The sequence below is a fragment of the Poecile atricapillus genome, chromosome 6 (genome assembly GCF_030490865.1).
Source record: "Poecile atricapillus isolate bPoeAtr1 chromosome 6, bPoeAtr1.hap1, whole genome shotgun sequence".
Lineage (NCBI taxonomy): Eukaryota > Metazoa > Chordata > Aves > Passeriformes > Paridae > Poecile > Poecile atricapillus.
In genome coordinates, this window is record NC_081254.1 from 9,308,729 (window position 1) to 9,336,497 (window position 27,769).

General features: G+C 39.3%; 1 protein-coding gene and 1 long non-coding RNA gene across 18 annotated transcripts in view; one reads left to right on the forward strand and one right to left on the reverse strand.

Annotated features, from left to right (window-relative positions):
- Positions 1–3,997, reverse strand: part of LOC131580603 (uncharacterized) — a 30,207-nt gene extending 26,210 nt beyond the window's left edge. The window contains exon 1 of the long non-coding RNA XR_009277902.1: positions 3,777–3,997. This is a non-coding gene — a long non-coding RNA (uncharacterized LOC131580603). The remainder of the gene's footprint in view (positions 1–3,776) is intronic.
- The window catches only part of ANK3 (ankyrin 3), a 291,521-nt gene that overhangs the window by 133,762 nt on the left and 129,990 nt on the right, over positions 1–27,769 (forward strand). For 16 of the 17 annotated variants that reach the window (XM_058842005.1, XM_058842004.1, XM_058841986.1 and 13 more), the window contains exons 2-7: positions 17,486–17,587; positions 18,046–18,144; positions 18,545–18,643; positions 22,023–22,121; positions 25,454–25,639; positions 27,433–27,531. In XM_058842005.1, the coding sequence (XP_058697988.1) occupies positions 17,486–17,587; positions 18,046–18,144; positions 18,545–18,643; positions 22,023–22,121; positions 25,454–25,639; positions 27,433–27,531 (684 nt within the window). Of the gene's footprint in view, positions 1–4,674; positions 4,890–17,485; positions 17,588–18,045; positions 18,145–18,544; positions 18,644–22,022; positions 22,122–25,453; positions 25,640–27,432; positions 27,532–27,769 lie in introns of those variants that run through there. The other variant, XM_058841989.1, reaches the window with a different exon arrangement.

Sequence of the window (27,769 nt, forward strand, 5' to 3'; positions counted from 1 at the left end):
ACTTCTCTACAATACAGGTGGAAGATGCTTTTCCATGTTGAGTCAATGTATTGATGGGGGAAGAGAAATTGCTGAAGTGTTAGTGGCAGAAGCCATGATTGACTTATGGTCCCTTTTTTTGGGTTTACCTAACAGTTTATATTCCAGTTGGTCACAGTTTTTCTTATTCCCAAGGGACAGGGTTATGTTTTAGTCCCAGGATCACTGGAAGTTAAAAGAGCTTTAGAACTTGGGCATGAAAACTGCAGCTAATATTTGAAAATTAAACAAAAAGTGCTCTTTCAGAAAGCTGGAGCTGATGAGGGCAGACTGGAAACATATAATCTACTCTGATATCCTAAGGGAACAATACAGGGTTAAAAAAAGGGAACTTGGAGCAGATTTGTGGATCGGATGCTGTGGGCATACCACTCATACCTTGCATGTACAGTTTATTTTAGTCCCTCATCCCAACAGCCCTTTGCCTTGCTATTGAAAATACAGGCATACTCTGGGGACTGCTGAGAGTGAGGTAATGGAAGCTGCTATGGATCCTGGCAGTAAACACTGCAGTACCTCAGTGTGTCTTCCACATGCTTTTTGAATATCTGTGAAGGGCTGAGTTCTACAGGTCACAGCAGGGCTGGCTTCCAGGTGGTATCTGAAAGGGTTTGGAGACTTCTGAAAAATTCCTGCAGGCTATCCTTTAAAAGTGATTGCATTTCAGTCTTTATGGTTTGAGCTTATGTGCTGCTGAAGAAGAATAGGATGAGACCACAGACTTCCTGTTCATTCATTTGGAAAGCTTTTAAAGAGAAATTTTAACTATCTTCTAGAAGAAGTTATGGAATTTACTTCTTTTAATTTTGTATGATAGCTGATAACCTTGTCAAAGTAAAGGAAAAAAGTTAACTAAAGAATTTACAGATTTGGTAGATATTTTCTATTCAAGATTAATAGATTACACAGAAACATATGGCAGATTTTTTTGGGAAAAAATATTATATTATGTCTAAAATATTAGACTTGGTGACTTCAACTTATTTAATGTTTGGAGTATTGTTTTCCTATCCTCATTTTATGTTTAATTTTTTTTTTTACATTATTGAAAGAGAATGTATGCTTCTGGCTATAGAATTCTATTTCTGTGGATGTTTTAGCAGATTATCTGATCTGGCATCATTTAAGTGGCAGTAGAGCAAACATAATATTTACATGATGGACGGTGGTTGAACAGACATAAAGAAGTCTTACACAATTCACACAGATCCTTTTGGCATTTTATAACTCTGAATTTTGTTCCTGTGGCTGCACATTCTGTATGCCCACAATTTTAACAGATGAAGTATAAATTAATAAATGTAATATAAATGTAAGCAAATTTTGTCTTGATAGTAGCTTTGTAACAGCCTCTTGGCTATGCACAGAAATGTGCACTTGAACTCCTGTTTAAAAGTCATCTGGGGCACACATTAGCCATAATTTTAATGACTAGAAAGGAATTTTTATATAAATAAGTATCTCAGATACTACCATTAGTTTCTCTGATACAAGAAGTTTTTAAAACTAATGGCCCTTCGTAGATGTAAGTTGCATAAACACACATCTGTACTGATACTCTTTGTCAATCATTTGCTCTCTGAAAAGGGTGAAATACCACAGAGATATAAATCCTCTGCTCTGGTGGGTTTCACCTGACTCTTCATCTTTTTGAACTGTCTGAAATGTCATCCAATACAGTTTCAGGGAAAAAAATTAAAAATTCTTGCAAAATCTGGACCAGTAACTCCAGATCATGGTTTAAACTATTTCAGCTTGCCTTTCTCTTTCTTGGAGAGATATTTATATTGCTTTGCACCTCATGTCAAACCAGGTTTTTCTTTCTACTGAATTCTGCCATGTGTTGCTTTGTTTGCAAGTCACTTCCAAGCCAGTAATCATAAGCACTCCATCTGGTTGGGGAGCAGCGTAGTGATAATGTAAAAGGACATTTCCACTATTCTGTTTAAAAGAATTCTCCATCTGTACCAAATCTGCCGTTTTAATGAGATTGTAAAAGGGTTTTGTTGCCTTTTTTTTTTTTTTTCAAAGAGGGGAGGAGATTGATTGTTGAGATATTTTTTTCCTTGCGTATCTATTAATTACATGATTGTATTCAAGGCCCTTTCTTTTTCCTAAGCTAAGAATTACCATAGGAATTTGCAGATCATGTAATTCAAGATGCAAAGAAACAAAAGGATCCTGGAAATTTTACCCAAAATCTATTAGAAACTGATTTTTCCATTAGTATTAGAGCCTTTCTGTTATTACCCTTTCTTAATAGCATGCATGTGAGAAATCATACTGAATGCTCTAAAACGGATTCACAAGGTTAAAAAGAAAATACAGTGTCACTATGATTTATGGCAGTCAGTAATCAGAGCTGAATTGATGGATGTGAATGTGCTGAGATGATTTTTTGGTGCTGGCAGATTTTAATTTTTCTTTGTGCTTTTCTTTTGTAATTCTGATCGTTGCTTTTTAAAATTAATGGAGAGAGAATTGGACAACTGCTCTTGTGGGAATATCACAGCCTAAACCAGGATGGTTTTGTGGAGGTTAATAGGCAGTGGCCTGGGTCAATCATCCACTGTTGTCGTCACAACGATGTGAACTCGAAAAGCCAAGAGCCAGGAACTGGGAAAGCAAAGTAGCTGTAGCAGAATAAATGAGCAGGCAGTGTGTGGGGACCAGTGTACTCCTGGAAGGGAGCAGGCTGACACCCAGACCTTACTGGCACTAGCCACAGCCCTAGGCTGCCTGAGGAACAGGGTGCACGGCCCACCAGCAAAACAGCAGAGACTGTGTGGAATCTTTGTCCCTAAAAATGTTGTTTCTCCGCTGCCAACTTGGCTTTGGGATTGCCAGTTCTGTGTCACTGGCCCCGTGCCAGGAGGCTGCAGTCCAGGGGTGTGAGGCACCACCCCACAGTGGGCTTGGTCTTCTGAAGGGACTTGTGACTTTCTGTAAAACTGTCCAATTTAATCCTTTCACCTACAAAAGAGACATATTTGGCAAGTTTTAAATTTCATGGGAATCCCTTGAATCCTATTACAGAAATTATCATATTTCCTTTCTCCTTGTTCTCAAGCACCTTTTTAAAGGCAGAAGAAAGGTATTTATGTGCCTGGGCTTTATTCAGAGCCAACTTCTCTTCAGTAAGAAACAGAAATTCAGATACTGGATAGTAACCCTGTGATCTTCACTTTCTACAACTGGGATGCTTGCATTTATTGTTTTGAAATTACAGTTCTCAGCACTCAAAACTAATAGTAATGCTAAATCAAAATTCAGTTTTAGAAATTGAATGTTCAGGATACTTTTTGTGGTGGCTTTCAGTAATAGCATTGCTGAGGTAATTGTGGGGCAGTGATTTAAATCTCTGCTATAGGGAGCTCTGTGCAGATGTCAGTGAGGTAAATTCATTTAAACTGGCTTGGTCATCCTTTTGTACTTAAATTGAAGTAGGAAGCTCCTCCACCCTGCACACAGCTGTTGGCTTCTCTGTATTTAGTCAGTGGCAGAAGTGGGTCTTACAAATCTTATAATGCCATCAGCAAAAATGTGCAGGAACACAGGGTAGTTGTTAATAGAATGCATCATAAGTGATATTAATGAAGTATTTTCGAGCCAGATCCACCTGAGTGCATGGCTGGTGCACCAAGGCCTCAAATTAGGCACCTTCTGAAGACAAAGATGTCTACACAAATAATTGGCAACAAGTTCAGTGTTTAAACTCAAAAGTGCAGAGCTCCTACCTGGCAGCTGTGCTCCGGTTGATGCAAACATGGAGATATATTTCTGGAAAATTTAAATTATCCCAATAGTATTTCAAATACAGCTAATTTCCTTTCATCAGCATGTCTCAGATGAGACATTTTGTCTGACGAAAATATTGGGCCATGATTATTTTCCTCCGCTTCCCCTTTGCTGTTCTTCTGTGCCAGTGAATATCTGTTTCCAGCTCCCAGGCATGAGGTGAGATGTGTAACAGGCAAGTGCAGTGCATGCTGTGCAGGATCTTGTGGTGAAGAGATTTCAATATTACCTTTCTCAGAAAGTGGGCATTCTTTAAGCCACTCCTAATGTAAGTAACTGAAAATTCCTGTTGCTGATGATAGCTTCCTTTGAAAAGGAAGAAGTCTGCTTTGCTAAAATCAGGAACCTCTCTCTGGGCTTCCCTCTGAAGAAAAATTATTTTGTCCTGGTATTGCTTTTAATCTCTATAGTTTAGGAAGTTGAAGTACATAGAGAACAGCCTTTTAGTTCAGGAAAATAGCCTCTAGAACTAGCGACACAAACTTATCATAATTAGTCATCAGAAAATTGGAATAAATATAAAATTACCATGGAGTGGGAGGCAGGCATATGTGGTATTCAAAACACACGGAGTGTAAAATGATGTTATTGTTGCCTTTAGAAATAGTTCAAAGTAGTCTGCATTAGAAAGAGCTGATAAGCAGAATGACAAAAGCTTGTTTCATGAGTGATTCCAAGCAGCAGTGGTTTTCTGATCAGCTGATGCTGCAGCTATTTTGGGTATTCCACAGATCATGATTACATACACGGGGAATGATTGGAGGCAGCAAATATGGTAAGTGAGCCAGGAATCCTGGGACACGCTCTGTTACTAACTTAATAGTCTTCTAATCACTTGTCCTTTGCCATTTAAATCGCCAAGGGAAGTGCAGTAAGTGACCGTGCTTAGTTCCTTGAAAAAAAAAAAAATAAAGAAAAAAAGACAAGCACTTCTTGAGGCCGCTATTTTTAGCAATGGTGCAGTGTCCAAAGTGTTAACTAATTGAGTCATCAGGTTTCATATCTGGCCACAGAAAATGGCAGTGGAAGAGGGAGAATGCTTTCCAGAACAAGTAAGCATTTGTGGATTCTGAAATGAGTGAAATCTGCATATCAAGTTTTTTGTATTAGTGTTTTAAGTCTTTGATTGTTTGAGGCAAAGCTGGATGTAGGAAGAGGTACGTTTCAGATTGTTTGGTGTGTTTTGTTTTCTGATGGCTGGCTTACCGTACAGGCTCAGGTGGCAGTCAAATAGAATATTGCGATGTTTTTTCTCTCTGTCTTGCCAGTGGCTACATTGTGTTCAGAACACTCCATAGAAGACTGATTAAACTTGCACAAACATTGTAACATGGTGTTCTGTGATGAGGACCTTAAGTAACACTGATACTTGTAACAATTGAAGTCATTTAGCCAATCTTGTATATTTAGAGGAAAAGTTTACAATCTGTGCTTTTAAGGTGCATTTTTCAAATAACACACCTCTGCTACTGACAATCCACAGGTCAGTTAAACTTCCAGAGAAGCCAGCTTAATACTAGTAGTGTGCTTGTAGTGACCTGTGAGGAGGCACCCATATCACTCTTATTCTGAGAGAGAGTCCCAGTGACCTTCAAGGTGCTCCCCGTGGGATTTAAAAATTCCTCAAGTGAGGAAGCTGCTGTGAAAGGACATCCCTGTTCTCAATGAACTAGGTTCAGAGAGTATTCAACAGCTTGGATTATTAACTTCAGTTAAAAACCACAAAGCCAAAACAGTTATCTAGACGACTCTACCGCAGAATTAAAAAAACAGGTTCCCAGTAAAGTGGATTTGTGGTTTTAGTACTGATAAGTGCCAAGCTTTGTGAAAAGGCAATTAGCAGCAATATTTTTTTAGTTACAGATACTACTGATGCCAGAGTACAGCTGTTTACTACCAAATTTCCATGTCAGCAATAGCTTTGTGCTCTGAAAAAAATGCTACAGTGACTTCTATTAAATGTGTATTTTTTGTTTACTCGTTGTCAGCACAGGACTGGATGTTATTCTCTCCTAAAAAGCATCTTTGAAAACTTTGGTTGTTTTCTAGTGAAGATGTTCTTTTCATAAGCTTATTTCCACCAATAGTTTCAAAACTGAAAACATTTATCAGGGATATTTTTTTCTGTGAAGTGATTTTTTGTAAGACAAGCTCTTGTTATTCATATGTTTTATGATACTTGATTAAACTCTGTATTGTTCAGTTCCGAGAATTTTATTTACTCTCTCATGTATTTTTCAGCACAGTTTTCATGGTGATAAACATCTTTGCTGATGCTTTATATGAGCCTCAGCAGCACAAACCCTGACAGACACAGTCCCTCTAGTTTCTGTGTGCAGCAGTTGGGAGAGCGGAGCGGGCTGCAAGTCGCGCTGCCCTCAGCCGTGGTGTTGGCAATGTGCTGCTTTGCAGGATGCTCTGCCCCTCTGTGTTGCAGCAGAATGGTATTTACTCTTGCTTTACAGGGGTTTGTTACAATCTGTATAGAAACTGCTATTTCTGTTCATTTATACATTGGGGAAGGTGTAGCAGCGTTCAAAATGGAGTTTATCAGTGGAGACGGGGCAGAGTATATGTGTTCAGTAAGTTTTTCCTTGCTGATTTTTATAAGTTTTATTTTCATTCCTTACATAGATCTTACATAGGCTGCCCTGTGTATTTGAGACACAAGAGAGAAACAAGCTCTACTTCACTGCATCTTTATACTGTAGGCTTGCTGTTCAGAAGTGATACTTGAACATTGTACAGTAATGGCACATTCTGTCATCAAATGCTAGGGGAGATTCACTGTATAGGGCTGGTATGGTTGGTTGTAACTTATTTCTGTAATAAACTGATCTTCACTTTAATGGTTGCACTAAAAACAAGTTCTGTGTCTGTTAAATATAGTAGGAGTAAAGTCTTTTCAGACAGTTTGGAAAGTTTTAATTCATTGGTATTATGTCATTATATTTGATTAAACTGTTACGTGTTTTTCAAACATATTTCATTCTGATGCTAAGAGGAAATGATAATTTTTGGATTAAAATTAATTAACAAATCTGGTTAAGATGAGGTAAAATATTAAAATAGTTCTGCTGTTTGTATTGTTGTTCAAAAAACCGCAGTCTCTCCTGAGATATTCAATTCCTTGTGGTGGTTCTGCCAAATCCTGGCTCTCCGGTGCCCAATGGCTTTGAAAACCACAAAAATACTAGTTCAATTCTGTAACTGAAAAGTCACTGTGTGAAAATGGCATCACCTGATCTGCAGTGATGTATCTGTATATTTGGTAATTTTTTCTCGGAGTGAAATGGAACTCTGCGTTTTCTTTCTTCCTGTGTTGATCTCAAAGCTCCCATACCGCTAAGGTTGTTCTCACTGTCACTGCTTTCATCCTGTTTGTATCTGTAAATGCTGGTCCTGACCTTGCCCCAGCAGTGATTTAGATTCTTCTTTCTGCTTTAGAGGAGAATTTTGTATTTAAAGTTTGGATAGGACTTAAGAGTTTTAAACTAGTGTAAAATTTAGATAACAGATGCAGGGCTCTGATTTTTGCTCACAGATTTTGGTGCTTGGGCTGGAAAAAGCACTTTTCCTATTGGAATCTGAGCTCATCCTCAAACCCAGAACACGTGGTGTGAGGAACAAAACACTTGTAAACTAATTTACATTTGCTTTTCACCCCACTGAATACATTTAATCTGGACAACCCCAACAAATGCTATGACAGAACTTTCTATGCCATTGCACAGATTCACAGCAGTGAATGCTAGTGTTTCACCAGGGCAGAGGAGGGGAGGAGTGCAGGGAGATGTGGAGGCTGGTAGCTCTCCTGTGCCCAGTCCCACGGCTCCGTGCAGGCCGTGTGCCACGGCACCACACCTGAGAGAAAGGGGCACATTCTCCTCAGTGTTTCCAGCAGTAACAGGCAGCAGAGTGTGTAACACCCTCTCTGGCTTGCTCTGCATTGCCTTTATGGTTTACAGAGGTGTGGTCGGATACAAAATGGGCCTGGAGTTACTGGGTCAGATCCATAACAGCAGACTCAAATGGAAAACAAGCTACAGCAGGTTGTGGTCTACAGGAGCTTCAATTCCCTGCTGAAGGATGTGGCTAAGCCAGCACAACCTTAAGTATTCCCTGATGGTATTCCCCAGTAGGTTTCATGCATCTCCAGGCCAAGATTAAAATTGTTTCCTGGCAGGTTGCTCAGCTCCTGCATTGGAGGATTGTTAACTCTCCTGTGTGAAATTGCCCTCATGAATTTGGGAAGTGCTAGATAGGTATTTTTCCTCCTGAACCACCAAATTACCTCAGTCAGTCTTTGGTTCTAGGAGGCTGTTTGAATCCTTTGATTTCTTAGTTCCATTGATTCTTTGCCACTGTACCAGGGTCTGTCTATTCAACAGCAGATCTGCAGAGGTGTCAGGACAGCTAGTTCTCTCCTAAGGTGAACTGCCACGACAGACCTTATGTGATAGCTCCAACTGGCCTTGCAGAACTCACTAGCAAGTTTGAGTGCTTTGCAAATCTTGCCTCATGAGTCCTTTTAGTACTCAGAAGCTCTTTAGATAATTTCCACTGGCTCTTTAGGTTTTCTGTCTGTCACATCAGCCATGTGGAGTTCTCCAGACAGAAACTCTTCAACAAGGTGTTCAGGTGTGTCAAAGGAAGAGGTTCTTTACTCCTGATAGAGGTCATAATCCCTGCTATGGAAGCCTTTGCATTGGCACTCATAAACAGATAAAGGTTTGTAATTCTTGTAAGAATCCCGATCTCTATGTCCCCTCTCCTTCCTCCAAAAAGTAAACCTCTAGTAGATAGCTTTAAAACTATCCATTCAAATGCCTTTAAAACCTAAAAGGGCATAAATTGTAATTATATGTGGGGTTTGCAAAGCTTGCAGTGTAAATTGGCATGTGTCTGCATGTTTTTTTGCCACCTCTGAAATGGCTTGACCAGTTATCATCAAACTATCTTTCAGTTTAATGATAGTTATAATTTCAAAGTTCCAAGGCAGAATCAATTTGGTTTTAAATGAGAGTTGAATTCAAAAGCAAGCATTGAGTAGAAACTTTTGAATTCATGGTACTGGAAGTTCTTAATAGATTATGTAGCTTGTTTCTATAGCTTATTTGCTCAGTATTTTTAGGGAAAATTTACTGCATGACACTTCCCCTGATGTGCATTTCTCCATGTTATTGCCACTAACTTCACCACATCTGATTGAAGCATATTTATATAATATTTCTATAGTGAATAAAATCTCTCCCCCTAAAATCAATGGTATTATCTCATTTAGGTTTATATAACTCCTTCCCAACCCCCTCACCTGAAATTAAAATCGGGACCCAAAAAGGAGAGGGAAAGAATTCAGCAACTCCTGTCAAAACATTTTGTAAAGTGTTTTTATTTGTCTATAAAGTGAGATGCACAAAGAGAAGGGAAGGTGGATTGGCTGATGTTCATGCAGTGTTCTGAAGAAAGTGACTTTAGTTAGCACGGAAGTGGCTTTAAACGTGGGCCTGAGATGTGCTGAAATTATCTCCTTGCTCATTGGATAGTCAGTTTCTGAGAGAAAAATAGCAGGCAGGAGATCAATGGCATCTCATCTAGCTTGAGAGATAAGAGTTATTATTTTCAGGTGAATATAAACATGAGAAGAAACCCTCGAAGCACATCCAGCCCTTCTCTGTCTCTTTGTGACTATGGTAGCAGTTATGAAAGCCAGCAATTTATTTTTCACTTGTAAATGTATGATAGGAAAACTTAAGAGAGGGAGAGATGAGATTATGAGTTCAGGAGTTTCTTCCCAGAGTTTGAAATAAACTTCTAGCAGCTGAACAAACTTCTCCTTCAGCCTAGAGAATGAATCTTGAATTTGAAATGCCCAAATCTTTTGCCTTTTAATGCATCAGATCCTTTTTATTACTTATACATGTGAGTTGGTCGCAAAGGGCTTGGTTCTTACCCTGGTTGTCACTTCTAATAGAGCTGAGTGATTCACTGGTGAAACCAGGGATTATACCATTTTTAGGGTCTTGAACAGAATGTGTCCCAATTTACCTTGTCATTCATCTTTTCATCCAGTGCAGTCTGATAGCTGAAAAGTCACTATTAAAGACCTGTATAGTCCTTTTATAGACTTCTTTGTTGCTTTCCCATTACAATTATTCTTTGAATTTGTTGTTCCTGCATATTTAGAAAAATTGTGTGTTTTCCTGGTGTACGTTGATTTTTGTAGTCCTTGATCTTGCTTTTGGTATTACTAATTTAATACATTCATACCAGTAATTGTGTTCATAAATTCTTCAGGTGAAGCTGACACATCAAATCTGTGCTTTAAAATCTCAAAACTTCATCTGTGCTAACTGGCAAAGCATATGGAAATAGTGTAGACCCTCACCTCCTGTGTGAACTTAGTCCCTGTGGGACAGGTGTGATCTCAATTCAGATGGTTTTGGTTGGATTGTCAGATCATGATTTAGCATAGAATTGCAGTTATTTTGTATTTGTTGAGTATCTGTGTTGGCAAGTAAATAATGTGGAAATGACATATTTAGGGGCATTTTCAACTTGAATGTTATGTTCAACATAATATAGATATTATATGTGGATGTTAGGCAAGAATTTGCCATAACTCCATGTCTTTTGTGCCCTGGAAATCACAACCCCTTTTTCTATTCGTAGAAAATCAAAAGAATAACAACTGGTTTTCCTTTCTATCTTGTGCTTGAGCTTTCTTAGGAAGCCGGCATTGATGCATTTAAAGACACCCAGGTGGGATTAGTAGTGTCACAAGTCACAGGATTGAGTGAAGAAGGCTGTATACACACAGTCTAAGCAACTTTCACAGTGAGAAAGCTGCATCACAGCTTCACAGCAGGTGTTTGTCACTGCAAGCAGGCAATGCACTCCAGACCTCTCTCTGTGCTGTTAAGGGCAGTCACAAATGCCTTTTTTACTGGAAGCTGTGAAATGTTCTTGGATGTACCAGCCTTGACATCTCAGGCTCTGGGTCCTTTTGAAGCACCTTCCACTCCAAGTGGTTAACTTTTCATGGGAACAGGGTGCATATTCAGCATTTTGCCAAGACAGACTCCGAGAAGGCTGCAGGGGTTCTTGAAAATGGTTTATACTAAATCTGCACTTTGTCTTGTGGTCTAGTAAGGAAAGAGGAATGTTTTCCTAGTTTGGCCAAATATTTCTAGAAGGAAGGACCTCCATCTAAAGTGCATTTTCCGCTTTTGTTTTGAACTCCTTAAATGTGTGATTTTTCTGGAAATGTTTCATTTTTCTCTACAAACATGATAAGATTGACCACTGTACAGGGATGGAACCTCAGTTGCTGGAAACGCAGTTGGTTATAGATTAATGTGCATACTTTGCAGAAATACAAGGAGTTTCACAAGGAGTGTGACCAAGAAGAAGGTTTCACAGAGCCCAATACCAGTGTGGAAAACATACTGTAGTTACCTAGTTGGAATAGAGCCCTTTATGGGGACATTGCAAATAGCATCATATCTTTGGCTGCTTTATCATGCACAATACAATAATATGATCAAAGAAAGGAATATTAAATTGTGTGATAGGCCAAACAATTAGAGGGATTAGTTTGGTTTTTGACTACTAATTAAGATTGCTCTCTTTTTGCAATCTCATTCAAAACAGCTGGCCTTCCCTAGCCAAAAGATGTATCCTCTGAATTGTCAAGCACTAGGAATGGAGCTTTTCCTGTTGCCCTGAGGTTGTGTTTAGGGCTGTGATCGCAAAAGCATGTCTCTGAAGGGTAATTAACAGCACAACTGCAGATAGAAGTTGGCTCCAGGCTGGTACATCCTTATCAGAAGAAAACACATATGGTAGTATGGTATGTAAAGTGTGAGTACTTGTTTACACAGAGAACATCATTCATCTGCTGCAATCAGCCCCCTTTCTAATAAAGAAGATACAACTGAAAATTTTTAATAGTGATATAGTTTAAAGGTAGCAGAGAAATACAAGGGATTAGAGCCTCTTGGAGGATGAATGAAGAGTCTCCCCTTAATAGTGATGTCACTGGTTTATTTCACATGGTCCAGACACTGCTGTTAATTGACCACTGTAGTTTATTTGGAATAAAATTTAATTGCTTACCAAGTGAGGGTAATGCATTTGAATGGAAGAAAATTCTAAATTAGCACAGGAGCAAAACCTAAGAAATGCCAAGGTCCTCCCATTTCTGGTGTTGTGCTTAGTGCCTATCAGAGTTAAGCCTTCCTGCAAAAAAGTTGCCAGTGGCTGCAGTAAGCCCACCCTTATCAAAATAATCAAAAATGTTATCATCCATTTCCTCAGGTCACCTCATGCTGCTGCAGAGACTCTCTTTGTTGAGCACATTTCCAAATGGAAGTAACATAAGTTCATCGCTTAAAATGAGGTCATTGCCTCTTCCCACAACAAATGTTAGGCATGGTTAGCATCTTTTTGTTGGGACTCAAGCCAGAATGCATCCTGCTCTGGCACAATGGGAACCTGCTGGGGGTTTCCCTTCACAACAGCTACTGTTAAAGATGGAGTGAAAAACAAAACCCTGCTCCCAATGTGAAAAAAAGACTGGATTTTTAATCTGAAAAAGAGGCCACTGTAAGCAGAAAACAAAGGAAAGAGAAATGAGTGTAATAAAATACCACCAGTATGGGAGGAGGCCTGTGCCTGTTAAAAATAATGGCTTTGCACTTTCAAGGGTTCACTCAATAATACATATTCTCTGTTTTCTTAAGGGACCCTCTCTAGTGCCATGGAAAATGCAGGCCAGATCCTGGACTGACAGTCAGTGAAAATTTGCTAGTAGTTTTTATCTTTAGCCATGATAAATAATCTCTTACTTCACTGGAAGCACTTAAGGAAAGAGTGAATATGTATTTTCTAGCATGACTCAGCATCAGCATTTTCTGGAGGCTTAAGATAATATCCAGGTGATTTAGGAATTAGTCTTTGCTGTAATATAAATATTTTTAGTTCATGTAGCTTTTCCTCAAAATGGGGAAACAGTTCTCAGGTCCCTGTGTACCACAGACTCTTCATCTTGTGGAAGGACTTGGGGACCACAAATTAAAGAAGGGTTGGCAAATGGAGTGCTGCTGCCAGCACAGTCTCAGCCTTTTCCTGAGATGTCCCTGGGATGAATGTTGAAAATTAGCTCCAGGCTGGAAAACCTGTTGTGTGCTACAGGCAGTCTGCAGTCTGCAAGCTCATCAGCCTGCTGTACATTAGAGAAGGGATTTTTTATAGCATTGTATGTTAAAGGGAAATACACGAATCTAAAAGAAACACACATTGCAAAAAACCTGCCTTCATTAGCCAGTTGAGTACATTTACGCATTTCTTAAAACTGGAAACAGTCCTTTCTTCTTCCAAGAAAGTGTGGGGAGAGAGGGGAGAAATCATATCATCTGTGAAGAAAAAGCTTAATATTATGCATTCACCAGTACTGGTACTCACATAAATCCACTGTTTATTAAATAATCTCGGAATAGCCATTTCAGATCTAAATGCTGTGCACAGGATCTGAAATTTGTCTCTCCAAGAATTAAAACACTTGTAAAAATCTTGATTTTTAATTTTAACCTACATACAGAGTTTGAAAAGGTAGCAGCCACAGAAGCCCAAGAGGGAGTGGTGAAAGGCTTTGAGGACACAGCCTGACAATAGGGATCCAGTGCAAATGCTTGGGAAAGGCTGCAATATTTGTAGCTGACTGCAAGAGCATCTGAGATTCAGTGCTTTGCTGTGTGTGCCATACCTATTGTTCTCTTGATATTTGTCCAGACCATGGAGAATCATAAGCCAATTTTCATCTTCATTTCATATTGTGATTGATTACAAAAAAAATAGGGGTCTGAACTGGCTGCAAGCATCCAAAATGCTACTCAGGAATACTGGGGGTAAGTAGTGAAGAATAAATGGTGTGGTGGGAGAATGTCCTGTAGAGAGAGTGTCTATGTCTATTCTGTCTGCGTGGGGCTCTTATTTTCAGATGCCGTCTAGTGTGGAAGGTGGGAATGGGCATATGAAGAAGAATTACCCACAGAGGGGGGCACAAGAGTCTCCTGGGCAGTGGTTGGAAACCCAAATTCCTTTTCCCCCTACTGTGGTTTTTAATGAATTTCATATAGCTGGTCCTTTATCAGTTTATGACATGGGCTTCCAGGAATGATGGCAATCCAGATAAGTAATTATTATTACGCTTCTTTGATCTTTAATATCCTCCACTGATTTGAGCCGAGGGTCTGGTGCTGTTTCTGTCTGTAATTTACAGGCTCTAGCCTGTAATTTGGGACTCTAAGAGGCTCTTTTTTAAACAAAATAGTGCCAATTGCAAATAACATTTTTCTACTCTACTGAGGTATTAAAAAAAGAAAAAGTCACTATATTCACTAAATTTAGCCTTAAAATACAAATATAAAGTTGAGAAATTTTGGGTTCAGAAACATAAAAGTTTTGGCTTGATGTTTTTGGTCAATTCCTTGCATTTAGGATGGAGAGTGTTTATTGGTTCTTGTGATTTTGGATGTGACATGTCTTAACAAGGGTACTCAAGACATTTTGCAAGGTAGGAAAAAGCTTGAAAGTCTCTCCTCTGCCTGAGCAGGTCTGAAGTAATGCCTTAGTTATAGGGGAAGTGGAAGCTGGCAATGCTACTTTTAGAGAGGCTGAAACTGCTTTTGATTTCCAACAAGGTTGTCCCTGTTTTCTCTCTAATGTTACTACTTGTTTCTGCTTATGGTAGAGGTGGAAATGGATGGAGAGACTCACAGAAACCCCATTGAACTTCTTGCACAACTGTACACCCTTAGTCTGTTATCCCTCTGTGCAAATCTCAAAGCTCCTGGGCATGGTGGCCCAGAAAGGGTGAGCTAACCCCATCTGAGGGCTTGGGAGCAGCCAAGATCAGAAAAAAAAAGTTTTCTCCTCTCACACATGGATGTTTTGCACCTTGTGTGTTAAGGCAACTCAGGCACTTTCACGTATTGGCTCACATCACATTTAGGTAACTGGAAACCAGTAAGGTGGAAACTGGAAGTGCCAATTCAGACCAGCTGAACCAAGGGAGGATTTGGGTTATCTTGGTGTGCTGACCCAGTTGCTGGTGTCATGCCTGCACAAGTTGGTGCTGCTTTTCCTGCACAGTGCCCTTGTGCTGGGAGCCTGTCTGAGCACTGAGAGTCCAGGCTGACAGGTGAGCAGGATGCCCTGCACCTCACCAGCCACACTGTTTGGATGGCAGTCTGGCTGCTGGTGTCAGTGGTGTGTCTGGATGCTTTCAGCTGTTTTGGAGTGAATTTTGAGGGATGACTAGCAAAGGAGGCCATGCTATTAGCTTCAGGGATTTCAGGAGTGTATTTGTGTATCACTTAGCAGCACATTTGGTTTGAGACATTTTTATATGGCCTCAGGCTGGGACTGTGACCTGAACTTTATCCTTCCTCCGGTTTGTGAGTTCTTCCAAGAGTTGTTAAGTCTTCAGAGCCCTTAAGTCCTAAAAGTCATGCCCAAGTCTGTAAAAGACACAGGCATTTCTCTCCCTCCACAATGAAATTGCAGTTAGCAATTAATGTGATTATCAATTATTTATTGCTCCTTCTGCCTCTCCCCCTCCATTTTGTTGGAGCAAATAGATTAGAATGTGTCTGCAGACGAGCAGTGTTTCTTGTCTGGCATGCATTAATGCATGACATATAATGGCAGAATCTGATTTTCCAGAGCGAGCAGCTCTGGCACAGCCCTTCACCACCCCGGAGCAGCTGTAAACAGCTGATGTTGATTCTGGTCCCCCTGCTGACTGTGCCAAACAGAGATGCCATTACCCTCTGTCAAAAAAGCTCCCTCTGTATTGAGTCCTCCCTCATACCTTTAGTAATGCTGATAAAATGCTGACCTGTTTTTTTACCCCAGTGACTGCTGTTGCTAAGCACTGAGAATATGACCTGTCTCCTGTAATAATCTGCATTGCACAACTCAGATGATCTCCCAAATGAAAGCAGTTCTCAAGGCAGCTTTTCTTCCCCATAGTCTTTACAGCTGATGACTGTGTATTTTGCAGCAGCACCCTGTTTTTGAGAAAGCCTAGCTGAACACCAGTATTTGGGGGGGTGTATTTGGGGGCTGTTCTGTTGGAAGGACATTGCAGAAGCTGGTTTGCAATGATCAGTGTGGCTTGCTTGAAGAATGATGAAGAGCAGTGAAGGCTGTAAACTGGTTACTTATCACTGCAAAGTGGAATGCAAAGTGTACAAAACTTGGGAGAAAATGGGTTTATAAGTAATGGTTTTCTCCTTAGAAGGGAGAACTTGTTTTATTGGAAGTACTGGTAAAATGGTCTTGTAGCTTGTATGGGTACAAGGAGAAAAGTACTACCCACTTATCATTTTGCTATCATCATGCCCGAGATTGCTTCATCCTGCACATTAAGGTGGATTCTGATGGGCTTGGAGCAATGCTTGAACACAACGTCCAGCTTGCAGTGGCTGTATTGACAGGACAGGAGAAAACTCTATAGCAAATCCAGAAATTTGGGATTAAAAAAAAAATAAGTATTTGTACATCAGATAATTAACTGAACTTTGGTGTTTTGTATTTCTCTTAGCAGTAACTGCCTTTATTGTTTAGTCTAAAGGCAGTTGTTGCACTCTTTCAAAATGTTAAAACATCTCAATGCACTAATAGCTGCAATGATATGAGCCTGGGATGAAATGATACTGAGAGGGGAAAGAACCCAGACAATTCCTGCTTTACCAGTGTGTGGCATAGATAAAATCAAAGATTGTGTGATTTGTCCCTCTTGAAAGCTAACCCAGTTTGTTACATTTGCTCCAAGGCAGGATCAGCTTTATCTAAACTGTCCTCCATGGATATTTGCATAACTTGTTAAAACTCTCTGGGGATGGGACTTACTGTCAGTGATTCTGTCATGACTTAATGAACATTTCTGCTGTCCTTACGTTCAAGCTGAAGTCATCACAAAGTAATTCACATAGTTATCTTTAATACAAAGTCTGAAAAAAAGGAAAATGCAGTTTATATAATGGCCCTGTACTTAGAGATTTCTGACTTCTTCACTGAATGTGGGCAGGCATTGTCAATAATATGTGCTGTAAATGAAGAAGAATGGAGAAAATAAAGCAAAATGTTAGCAGACATGAGATTTTAAAATATATGCATTTGTAGATCCATGGGTTTTTTAACTCCACCAATCCAATCCTTCAAGGTTGAGTATTTTGAATTTTTTTAAAAAAAAATTCTCAGATTAATTCTCAGAGTACTGGTTGGGTCTGTTCAGCCTGGACATTAAAAGTAGTGTGGCACCTGTGTAGAGTGGCATGGTTTCCCTACAGCCCAGTCCTGAGCTTCCCCATGGCTGTGTGCCACACTGCGTGCCAGATGTGTCCCCGGCTGCTGGCCTTGCGTGTGAGACAGTGCTCCATAATTCATGCTCATGTGTGAAGTCAAGTCTCGTGCTGCCTGGTTGGGATTTGACCCACATTTGATAAAGTGGTTTGGGATTATTCAATGACTAGTTGAGTGGATGTAAAATATGCTGTATCATTGATAATTTCTTTGCCACTGAAATGTGTTTTTATACTGTGCCATAATTTCTAATTTTGCTTCTCCTTTTTTCTTGTAGTCTGACACAAATGCAAGTTACCTGAGAGCAGCTCGAGCTGGCAACTTGGAAAAGGCTCTTGACTACTTAAAAAATGGAGTGGACATCAACATTTCAAATCAGGTTGAAGAATATTTTGGTCAAATTTTCTGGATCAATACCTTTCTCACAGTTTTTCAGATTTCTCATTATCTTTGCACTTCATGTCAAAGATAATTCATATTTTTTTATGAACCATGTTTACATATCTTATTCAATTAATATTTTTTATTTTTAAACCCTTTACCCAGACACCATTTCACTTGCGCTTGGAGAATGTTCCACCTTATCTTTCATTCCATTTGTATTGCACTTGATCATGGAACAGAACACAGAATTTGAGACCCCAGAGCCAGTATATCTTGATTTAATTCTTACTCTGTTCTTATAATCTAGTTCTTGTAAAGTTTACCTAAGTGTAGTTTTTGTAAGCAGTCCTTTCAGTGGGATAGTAATAATTTGTCTCATATGCTTGTTAAGCTGGAAAATTTGGTAATCCTTCTAATTGCTTTTCTTTTTTCCCCTCCCTTTCTTTCAATCAGAATGGGTTGAATGCTCTCCATCTCGCTTCCAAAGAAGGGCATGTAGAAGTTGTCTCTGAGCTGATCCAGCGAGGTGCCAGTGTGGATGCAGCCACAAAGGTCAGTCAAGCCTATCTGGTTGTTCCCTTGTTCACACTGCTGGCCTGGGCATGAGGTGTTGGCCAAGTGATTACAGACTGCTGCAGCAGTAATTGCCCATTTTCCACTGCTGGTGGGGTGTGTGTGTGTGTTTGTGTCTCAATAATTGTTTAATAGAAACAGTTATGTATGATAGTAGATGACAGTAAATGTAAGAGTTTGCTAGGGTGGAGATTTACTGAACAAACTGTAGATTCCTGTTTTGGTTTCTGTCCATGCCATGTCTTTAGAATAACACACCCATTAGAAGTATTCAGCAAGAAATACTATATTCTAAAGTGGAAGATATTCTTGATTGTATTGTTATATAGTCAAGCTCAGGTTTTGTACTCTTTTCAAATGTGACTGTCTCTAATTCCAGAAAGGAAACACTGCATTGCACATAGCATCCCTTGCTGGACAAGCAGAAGTTGTCAAAGTGCTGGTTACAAATCGGGCCAATGTCAATGCACAGTCTCAGGTAAACCCATACGTCTCTGTTTGCTACTACCAACAACTTTGCTGACATTAAAATTGTTTGTCTCTTAGAAACTCTGATATTAGCAAATATATTTGGTAGATCTTACTGTGTTAATGTTGGTACTTGAAAATAGGGTTGGGTAGTCAGTGAGATCAACCTCAGATCTGCCCTAGGAGTGTCCTACGAGCTGCTACATGTTAGAGCTGGAAGAGACACTGATAGAACAGGAGAGTGGGAGAGAACATGTTCAAAGGGATCCTGTTTCACATAATTCACTGTCTCAAGCTTAGTTGAGCCCATCCCCTTTCTTTGCACAAGGAGGTACTGCAGCCACATGCAGAGTTTTTAAGTCTGGTTCTAGTCCTTTGATAAATGTTTAGGTCAGTTATAGAGAATTTGAAATGAGAGAAAACAGCGCTGATGCTACAAGCAAAGCAGTAAAACGAAACAGAAAAACTCTGGCTCAAAAAATGCATAAACTACAGATTGCTGAAAGTCATGTGGTTCTGCCAGTGGTGTCCTGCATGCCACCCCATTCCTGCTCACTCTGCTCAGGGGCTGGCAGGCACTGTCAGAGAAGAGAAAATCTTCTCATCTGGCCCAGGATTACAATTTTTCTGTATTATAAAGATGTGGGCATGAAAATAAATGTTTATTTTAAAAATTACATTTTAAAGAAGGAGGGTGGGGTTTTTTATTGGACTTTCAAATAATAGGAACAAAATGCATAACAGGATCTATTTCCAGAATGTTAGTTATTTGTGGTCTATAGGTCATGGTTTTTTTCATCTGAACAAAAGGAATGAATTACTCAGTTCTTCTTTTTTTACTCTTTTATACTAGTTTGATACAGCACTATTTGGTTCCAGGAACCATATAATTTAAAGAGAAAAACAACATTAAATATTTTTAGGTAAAGTCTCCCATTGCTGTTAAGAAGTAAAACAGAGCAGAGATATTTGCCATGGCTTTCCTGTTAAAGAAATTAAGATGGGATTGATAGGATCTTTTCCGCTTGTGTTTGAGAATTTGTGTATTCAGCCTGAAACTAAAAATAATCTGAGATTGTAAACATCTTATATAACTGCATTGTCCATACACCCTAAGGTTTTGCCACATGTTACTCTTACATTGCTAACATACCAGAATTAAAGATTTATTTCTCCCCCACCCCATTGTGGAGGCCTTTGATGCCATTACTTGGAGCACCTATGTAACACATCTATTGACCATTCCACATCAATACCAGGCAGTGAGACACCCCAGCCAGGATTCAGCTTTTGAGGAGGTCCTGGGTACTTTCTGTTACCAAACTGCCCTGCACCAGCTTGGTCTGTGGTACTGAGCTTCACTTGAGCTTTGTCTCCTCTTTCCTTGAAGGTAACAGCTCTTCCATGCTTACAGTCCCAGATTTAGGCCTTCTTTAACCAAATCTTCCTATCTGTTAAAAAGCAAAAAAAAAAAGCCATAAATTTGTGCTGGGGCTGAATTTTACCTCTTCTAAGGGCTATTTATTACTGTTCAAGACAAAGTTGTTTTTCAGATTTGTGGCTGTCAATTCCAGCCCTTTTTTAAAGAGGGAAGTAAATGTAAAGTATGGGGTGGAAAGATATTTAAAACCCTACAAAAACTTACCCTAGGAGAAAAGGTTCTGCTCTGCCTCCAAATGCTAATTATATTTGGTTTTGAGAATTTTTGCTTATTAATTGTTTCATTAAATTAAAAATTAGGTAGCGCTTCCTGCTTCCTTTCTAATTGCAAATGTTTGAAACTAAAAAATTAATCTTTGTTTCCAGTTGAGTCAGTAAATAGATATAGCATATGCCATGAAAAGACAGGGATAGATACCAAACTGCTGTTCACTGTAATAACTTGTAGTCTGACATATGAGGTACCTTAGCAAGTGCTTCCTAGCTTCTCTGTTTTTTAATTAAGTAGAATTTTGACTGCATGGTAACTGAACTGTTGAACCTCTCTTCTGGAGAATGCATTAACACATATCTAACTTTGGGCTGGGGTCCTGTGAGCCCTTCAGTGCCAGCTTTGTGCTTGTAGCGGTGTTTTCCTGAATAGAGACCAATATATCAAAATCCTGGAACAGCACCAGGCCCTGCTGCCTGTGCAGGCCTTGTAAACATGTGGCTTCACAGCTGCTTGGTGCCTTGCTGGTGGCAAAGCTCCTCTTGGATCAAACATGCGTTTCTTCTCCAACTGTCCTTTGTTGTGACCTCCTCTTTGTCCCTGCTGCCAGCATGGCCGCGTGCTTGGCCTCAGGTCACCTGTGCTGTCCTGTGCTCGGTGCTGGACATGTGCCCTGCCCCTCTGCCCCGCTGCTGTGACAGTCAGGTGTCTCTCAGCTCTTCCACTGCGGCTGCTGCAGCTCAGCCCAATTTCGCTGCCATAGCTCTGAGGCTGTGGTCTCCCTCCACATATCTCCAGGGCCCAGAATGTTGATGTTTTTCTTTTGATGTAAACATATGGCCAAACTCCTCTGAGCTCATCTGTTTTCAGCCCCATTGGTTTTCTGCAAAATCTAGGTCAATGTCCTGTGTAACTGTAGGAGAGATTTCAGAAATTCTTAGAAAAAAAAGTAAAAAATACATTGCCTTAATATTAATTTTGAAAAATTCAATTTCTGACAGGCTGTGACCTGTTTACGGTTAAGGCAAAGACAAAAACATTGACTGTAGGAGAAAGGCATTTGCCAAAGAATGAGTTAAACTCTGCAGCCTCTAAGACTTGTATTGCATCGATTGAAATCAGTCACTTAAGCATAATTTGAGAGATGCTCTAATGTGGTTGGAAACACTGATTAGCCTCTGTCTCAAACTGAGAACCAATGATCCTCACATCTCCTGGTGCCTAAAATATGAAGTAGCCCAGAAGGTAGCTCTTTCAGGAGATGGAAGGCAGAAGTAGCTGGCACAAGTGAAAGAGAAGTCAAAGCTAATGGAAAGAAGAGAAAAAAATGTCAATTACTCCAAAGAGTCACTGTGCTTGCTTTTGCCACACACTTATATTGTATTTCCCTGTCCCGTTCTGCATTTCCAGTGCTGTGGCTGTATTTATCAGGAATCGTAACTCATTGCCACCAAATCATCTGCCCAGATTGATTTTTAGTTTAGCTTCACAAGAGATGTGAAAGGAATTGTTCTTGCTTAGCTGTGGGAATTGTATCTGGTCAGCTGAAAGATTCTTCTGTGTATGTTTAAATAATATTACCCTTCTCCCATCTTCACTTAAGCCAGTGTAGATCATGCCATTAACTCATCTATGAGCAAACAGTTTTTTTGCTTTTCACCTAATCTTCCCTCATTTGGCAGATCTGTTTTATGTAAAACGTTTGTGGGGTGTTTACACTCTTGTTTTCATATTTCAGAATGGCTTCACTCCATTGTATATGGCAGCCCAAGAAAACCACCTGGAGGTTGTTAAGTTTCTTCTTGACAATGGTGCCAGTCAAAGCCTTGCCACAGAGGTAAAAGTTTGAATTTGACACTTTATGAACAAAGCAAAATGTGTTTCAGCCGTGATTTCTGCCAGTTTATATCAAACCAGTCTTTTAAATGCAGAATTAAAGAGGAATAAAAAGCTGTCTCTGTGAAGTGTGCTAATGAATAGAGTTATGGGTTTATCAGCAATTTAAACTCTCTCTCACCATTTATAAAATTTTAAAAAACTACTTTAACTAGAGACTGTTCTAAATATGGATGTGTACTTAGTCATAACTGCTAATCTTTCAGGTTAAGTGCTCACAGAAGGAAGCCGTGTATATAATATAAAAGTTCTCTGTGCTTTTATTAAAAATAGTGAGCAATGAGAAGGGTGGCAGCCATGAGGCAAGAACAACTGCTCACCTGGGCTTTGGACTGGCCCTGGGATATCAGAGAAAACCCAGGGCTAACTGGGACATTTCCTGAACTGCTTCATTACCACGTTGGTTCTCTCCCTGTGGCACCCAGTTACCTCACCTGGTGCTGCAGGGAGAATTTCAAGCTGATATGAAGATGCAGGATCCATCCTTGAAGGTGTTCTGTGATCCTTCTAGAGCACTTCGTATTTATTTCTTTAAGAAGCATTTCTAGCTCAAATACAAAATTAATTCTAACTCAAATAAGACAACCTGTGAGGCAAATAAATAACTTATATATTAATAGTTGTAAATATGTGGCATTGAGAAAGGCACTGAATCTGGTGAATTTTTAGTTGTCTTATTACCAAGATTTTGGTACCAAAATATAGAAAAGTACTTCAGTATGTGCTCTCTTTAATAATTATTGGATTCTAATTGCTCTACCAGTACTGTTTCCATGAAGGAAATGCTGCTGATTTGAAAAAGACCTAGTTTTTGAGAAATATTAAATGCACAATTAATTTATTGTCACTACACCTGATAGTATCACTGTATAATGATATAGAAAATAAATCTTATTCCTTATTCCACTTGGAAAAATGAATCGCTAATGGATCAAAACAGTGTTTCCAAAATCACTGAAAGTTAGTTATAACCAGAAGTGTTCATCAGAACCACTTTCTGTAAATGCTCAAGGATATGAAAGTCAAGAAATACCAAAATGAAATACTTTACATCTGGGAAATAATTTGAGAATTAGTTTTCCTAGCACAGTTTTCTATTTCTTTGTAAAAACTTGGAAAGAAAGAAGACATGGAACTCCTAGAGATGTACAATAGGTTCTGAATTCTGAAAATACTCTTGCCACTGTATGATTTTCTGAAAAGAGATTTTTTAAAAATTTTGAAGAGGTACTTGTTTTTTTTGTTTGGTGTTGATTTCTCTTGAGCACTGTGTGTCAGTTGAGGTTGAGATTTTTCCATCTCAGCTTGATGATAAGGTGCAATCTAATTTTATCCATGAAGAATTCCTTTGAAGATAGCAGACTACAAAACAGTGGCACTTCTGTTGCCTTTCTTGTTTGAGATAGTTGCTTATAGGCTCTTTCTTATTTTCTCTTGGTCCGAGTTTTCTTACAAATACAATTTCTCTTTATTATTCTAAGTACAAAAACTTTCATAACTAAAGGATTTCCACTTAGCTAAATATTTTTTAAAAGTTACTATTTAATCATGGTGTTTTAATCTAATTAAAGGAAAATAGTTGGTTCTATTTCCCTACAAGAAAAGATGTTGTGGGTGTCTACACCAATTTTCTGTGAAGTGGCTGAATTTTTTGATGTGTAAATAGAGCAAGAAGCCAAGGTCTCCAGGGTTTCTCCAGGCAAGAGACCCCATTTCTGCATGTACAGTAGAGTAATATTGCCTGAGTCCTCTTGCAGGGATGCTCAGGAAGGTTTTTTAGCCCTCAGGGCTGCAGAGCATTTTTCACACCCCGTGCCCCTGTGGCTGTTTTGCCCCAGGACTGCAGCCCAGTGCCCTGCCATTGCTGCTGGAGGATTGGGAGCTGCAGGCAGCAGGGAAACCTGGTTAAATGAGCACAAAACTCCTCGCGGGGCAGGGAGGGTGTGGTGGTAATTGCTTGTTGGGACCCAGGAATTTCAGTAATTTTCTTGGATTTTCTTCCCCTCAAAAATTTTGAAAAAGCTCTCTTTTTCAGGACCCCTCCTGTTTTTCATCCTAGATTGAGGTGTTGTCTGCTAGAGAGAGAAATTCCATATTGAAAACATTACTTTTCATAACAAAAGTAGAAAAGTTAGCACTTCAACTCTGTACTGTTGACATAGAATGAGGATCGACCTTTTTCTCTGTCATTGCTGCACTTTTATTTCACAGTTACACAGTTTCACCATGATAGCAGTAGTTGAAAAGGGAAGGAACATGTTTGCTTGCTAAACTGCGATACAAGCTTTGGATATATTCATCAGGAGACAAATTGAATAAATAAATATCCCAAGTAGTTTGCCTTTGTAATTTTGTGAGTGATTTATGAGTGTTATCTTGGACAAAGCTGGATGTGCTGGGTTGCAATGACAGATGTTTGGGATGGAGCAGGATGTAAATGACAACTCCTCAATTTTTTACTTTTCTAAGAATTGATAAGATAAAATTTAAATTAAAACATAAAATTATAAATCCCAGACTGTACTTTTTATGTGTTTGAGGAATCTGCTCTAAAATCTGTTAAATAAAAACATTCTGTTTTTCAGGTTTTTTTAGTCTCCACCAATTTGGTTATTAGCAAATCTGAAAGGAAATATCTTCTTTTTATAAGAGGATTGTCTATCAAATTATATAAATTTTCTTAAACGGAAATTGTAGTAGAACATCACTACATTAGGAGAATGTGGTATTCTTGATCAATTATTGTATTTTAAATCCACATATAAAATATTTTAGAGGGTAGAGCTCAAGTGTTTTGTTTGTTTTGGTTTGTTAAGTTGTTTGGAGTTGTTTTAAATAATCATAAAAATGTAGATTATAATCTGAAAGGAATGGATGATAATTTACTTTTGAGACATAATTTGCAATTGTAATTTTAGTATTCCAGCTTTTTATACCTTTTTATATAATTAAGCGCCTACATAAATAAGTATCTGTATAATTAACTGTAAATTTGTCATTTCACTCTTTTTTTTTCCTTGAGTCTCAGACATTTGTGTCTTATAATTTTATGTTGTGTCTGGAGTGCCAGAAAGGCGTTTAGAGGATTTGGAACCTTGTTCACCAGCACTGTATTCCAATTTTAGGGTCATTGCAGGGTACTTTTAACTTGCCGTATTACACTTGATTGAATTTGCACCAGCTCTGTTCGTAGCACTGGGATCTCTTTGCTTCCCCCTCCCACCCTGTGGGAAGTTTGGAACACGCCTTGACGGTGCCTGTTGTGTGTTGCAGGATGGTTTCACACCTTTGGCAGTAGCTTTGCAGCAAGGCCATGACCAGGTGGTTTCCCTGCTGCTGGAAAATGACACGAAGGGGAAAGTCCGCCTTCCTGCCCTTCACATAGCGGCTCGCAAGGATGACACAAAGGCAGCGGCTCTGCTCCTGCAGAATGACCACAATGCTGACGTGGAGTCAAAGGTCAGTTGGGAAAAACTAGAAGGTTTGATGCTATCATCACCCCTGGTGCTGACGACATTCAGGGGAGATCTCTCTCGGTGTGAACTTTTTTGCTGCAGTTACACAGAATTTCTCCTCTAACACCTGATAAAGAATAACGTTTGATTTGCCTCCTTTTCCTCTTTCTCCCCCATTCCCTTTCTGTTTAAATCAAGGTTAATTTATCTTGTAGAAACCTTGCAAATGGAAAATAGTAAACAAAGTATTATTTGAATTATTCTCTTGGAAATTAAAGCCCCTCCTGAAAGCAGTGGTGAGCTGTAGGTACTATACAGTTAAGTCATTTGATCAGTTGTCTGTGCAATTGCTACTTGGAGAACTTTGGTACTCATGTAACAATTAGCACTTGAAGTACTCGCTCATTCAGCTTCCACCCTGTGGAGCTTCCAGTGTGTGCCGGGCATGCTGCTGTCCGAGCTGCCATGCCACACAGCCATCATGAAGCTTTCTGCACCCATGTCACCAGTGGTGGACTAACCGTTCATTTTTTCCCCCTCTTTGCTTCCAAATGTGTTAACCTAGATGATGGTGAATAGAACAACAGAGGTATATATAAATGTATATATGCATCATCACTTCTCCATGACTTAGTGCTGCTGCATCATTTCTCCCTCCTGTCTGCATCGCATATTATAGGATAGACACCTGCTTTAGATGAAATGAAGTAGCATGTGCTAGAGAAGACTTAGTTGAGAGACCAGGGCTTTCTGCAGCTGAAACTAGGGCTTAAAAGTAAGAGTGAAGCATTCTTGGGAACTAACTGCCGTCATAAAAGGGCCGGATTCCGTGAGATGGAGTTTTCAGGGATTCTCATGGAGCATATGTTTATCAGATGTTTTAAGAGCTGCAGACAACCCTGTTATGTTGTGCATCCAGGTCTGATTCTAGGCTTCTGCATGACACTTACCTTGATGGTGTCAGCAAATAGAATGATCTGAGAGTGGTTTTATAGCTGCAAAACACCCAAAGCAAGGCAGTGGCAGCTAGCATGGCTTGCTAAAAATTTAGAAATGCATCTAGTTCCCATAAGGTTTCATACTTTGCAGGACTGATGGAATTGCTGCATGTTTTAGCATTATTTTAAAAGGAAGCAAAACTACTTAAATATGAAAATCAGTTGCTGGAGTAATTTTATCAGTAAAACATCTTTTAATTAGGGTGGTAACTTGTGGTGTCTGAACGTAACCCAGTGTGATTGCCCACAGTGGGAGACTGATCTTTATGGTGCTAACCCTTGGAAAAAACCCCCCATATTAATAATTAAAAGTAGTCTTTGATGTTATTTTCATTTGCATCTACTTAGAATTTATAAAAATTGGTTAGCAAATATCATTAAATGACTTGTATTTGAACTTCTGCAAAGAATCTCTAAAAGATTTAATGTGCAAGATTGACATAATACCAATAACTATATATTTATAGTTAGAAGCTTATAGAAGTCAGATCATTGCTTTAAACTCAAATGTTTTGCTGCTGTTTTCCTGGAATAACTGAAAGTTTTATTCAACTTCTTTTCTTCTAGAATAATTATGTTAATTTTTTTCCCTCCTGCATAGCAATGTGATTTTATTTAGATTCTCTGAGATACTATAAATAAACGTAAGTGAGTGAAAACTAGTACAGAATTGGAGTGGTGACTTACAGCAGGCTCCTACTGCTAGCTTTTGTCAGTGATGTGCCACAAATTGTGGAGTACTACTGCGATACTTTTTAAAAAGTATCTATTGGTTGTGTTTTGTTTTGTATTTTTGCAGAGTGGGTTCACTCCCCTCCACATAGCTGCTCACTATGGAAATATCAATGTAGCCACATTGCTGTTAAATCGGGGTGCTGCTGTGGACTTCACTGCAAGGGTAAGTGTGGAGTCAGTTATGCTTAATTTACTTCATCACCGTGTGGCAACACCTTTTGCACCGAGGTGTGAGAGGCACATTGCTCTCACCAGCCAAGGGGCCCAACCTGGCTGAGCTGGTTCTGTTACCGACTGGTGCAAAGGGACATTCCCTGGGCTGCTGAACTGAGCCTGAGCTCGAGACCTCACCTACCAAATCTTCTATTTTCATCAAAAAGAGCTGCTATTTTCATCGTTCC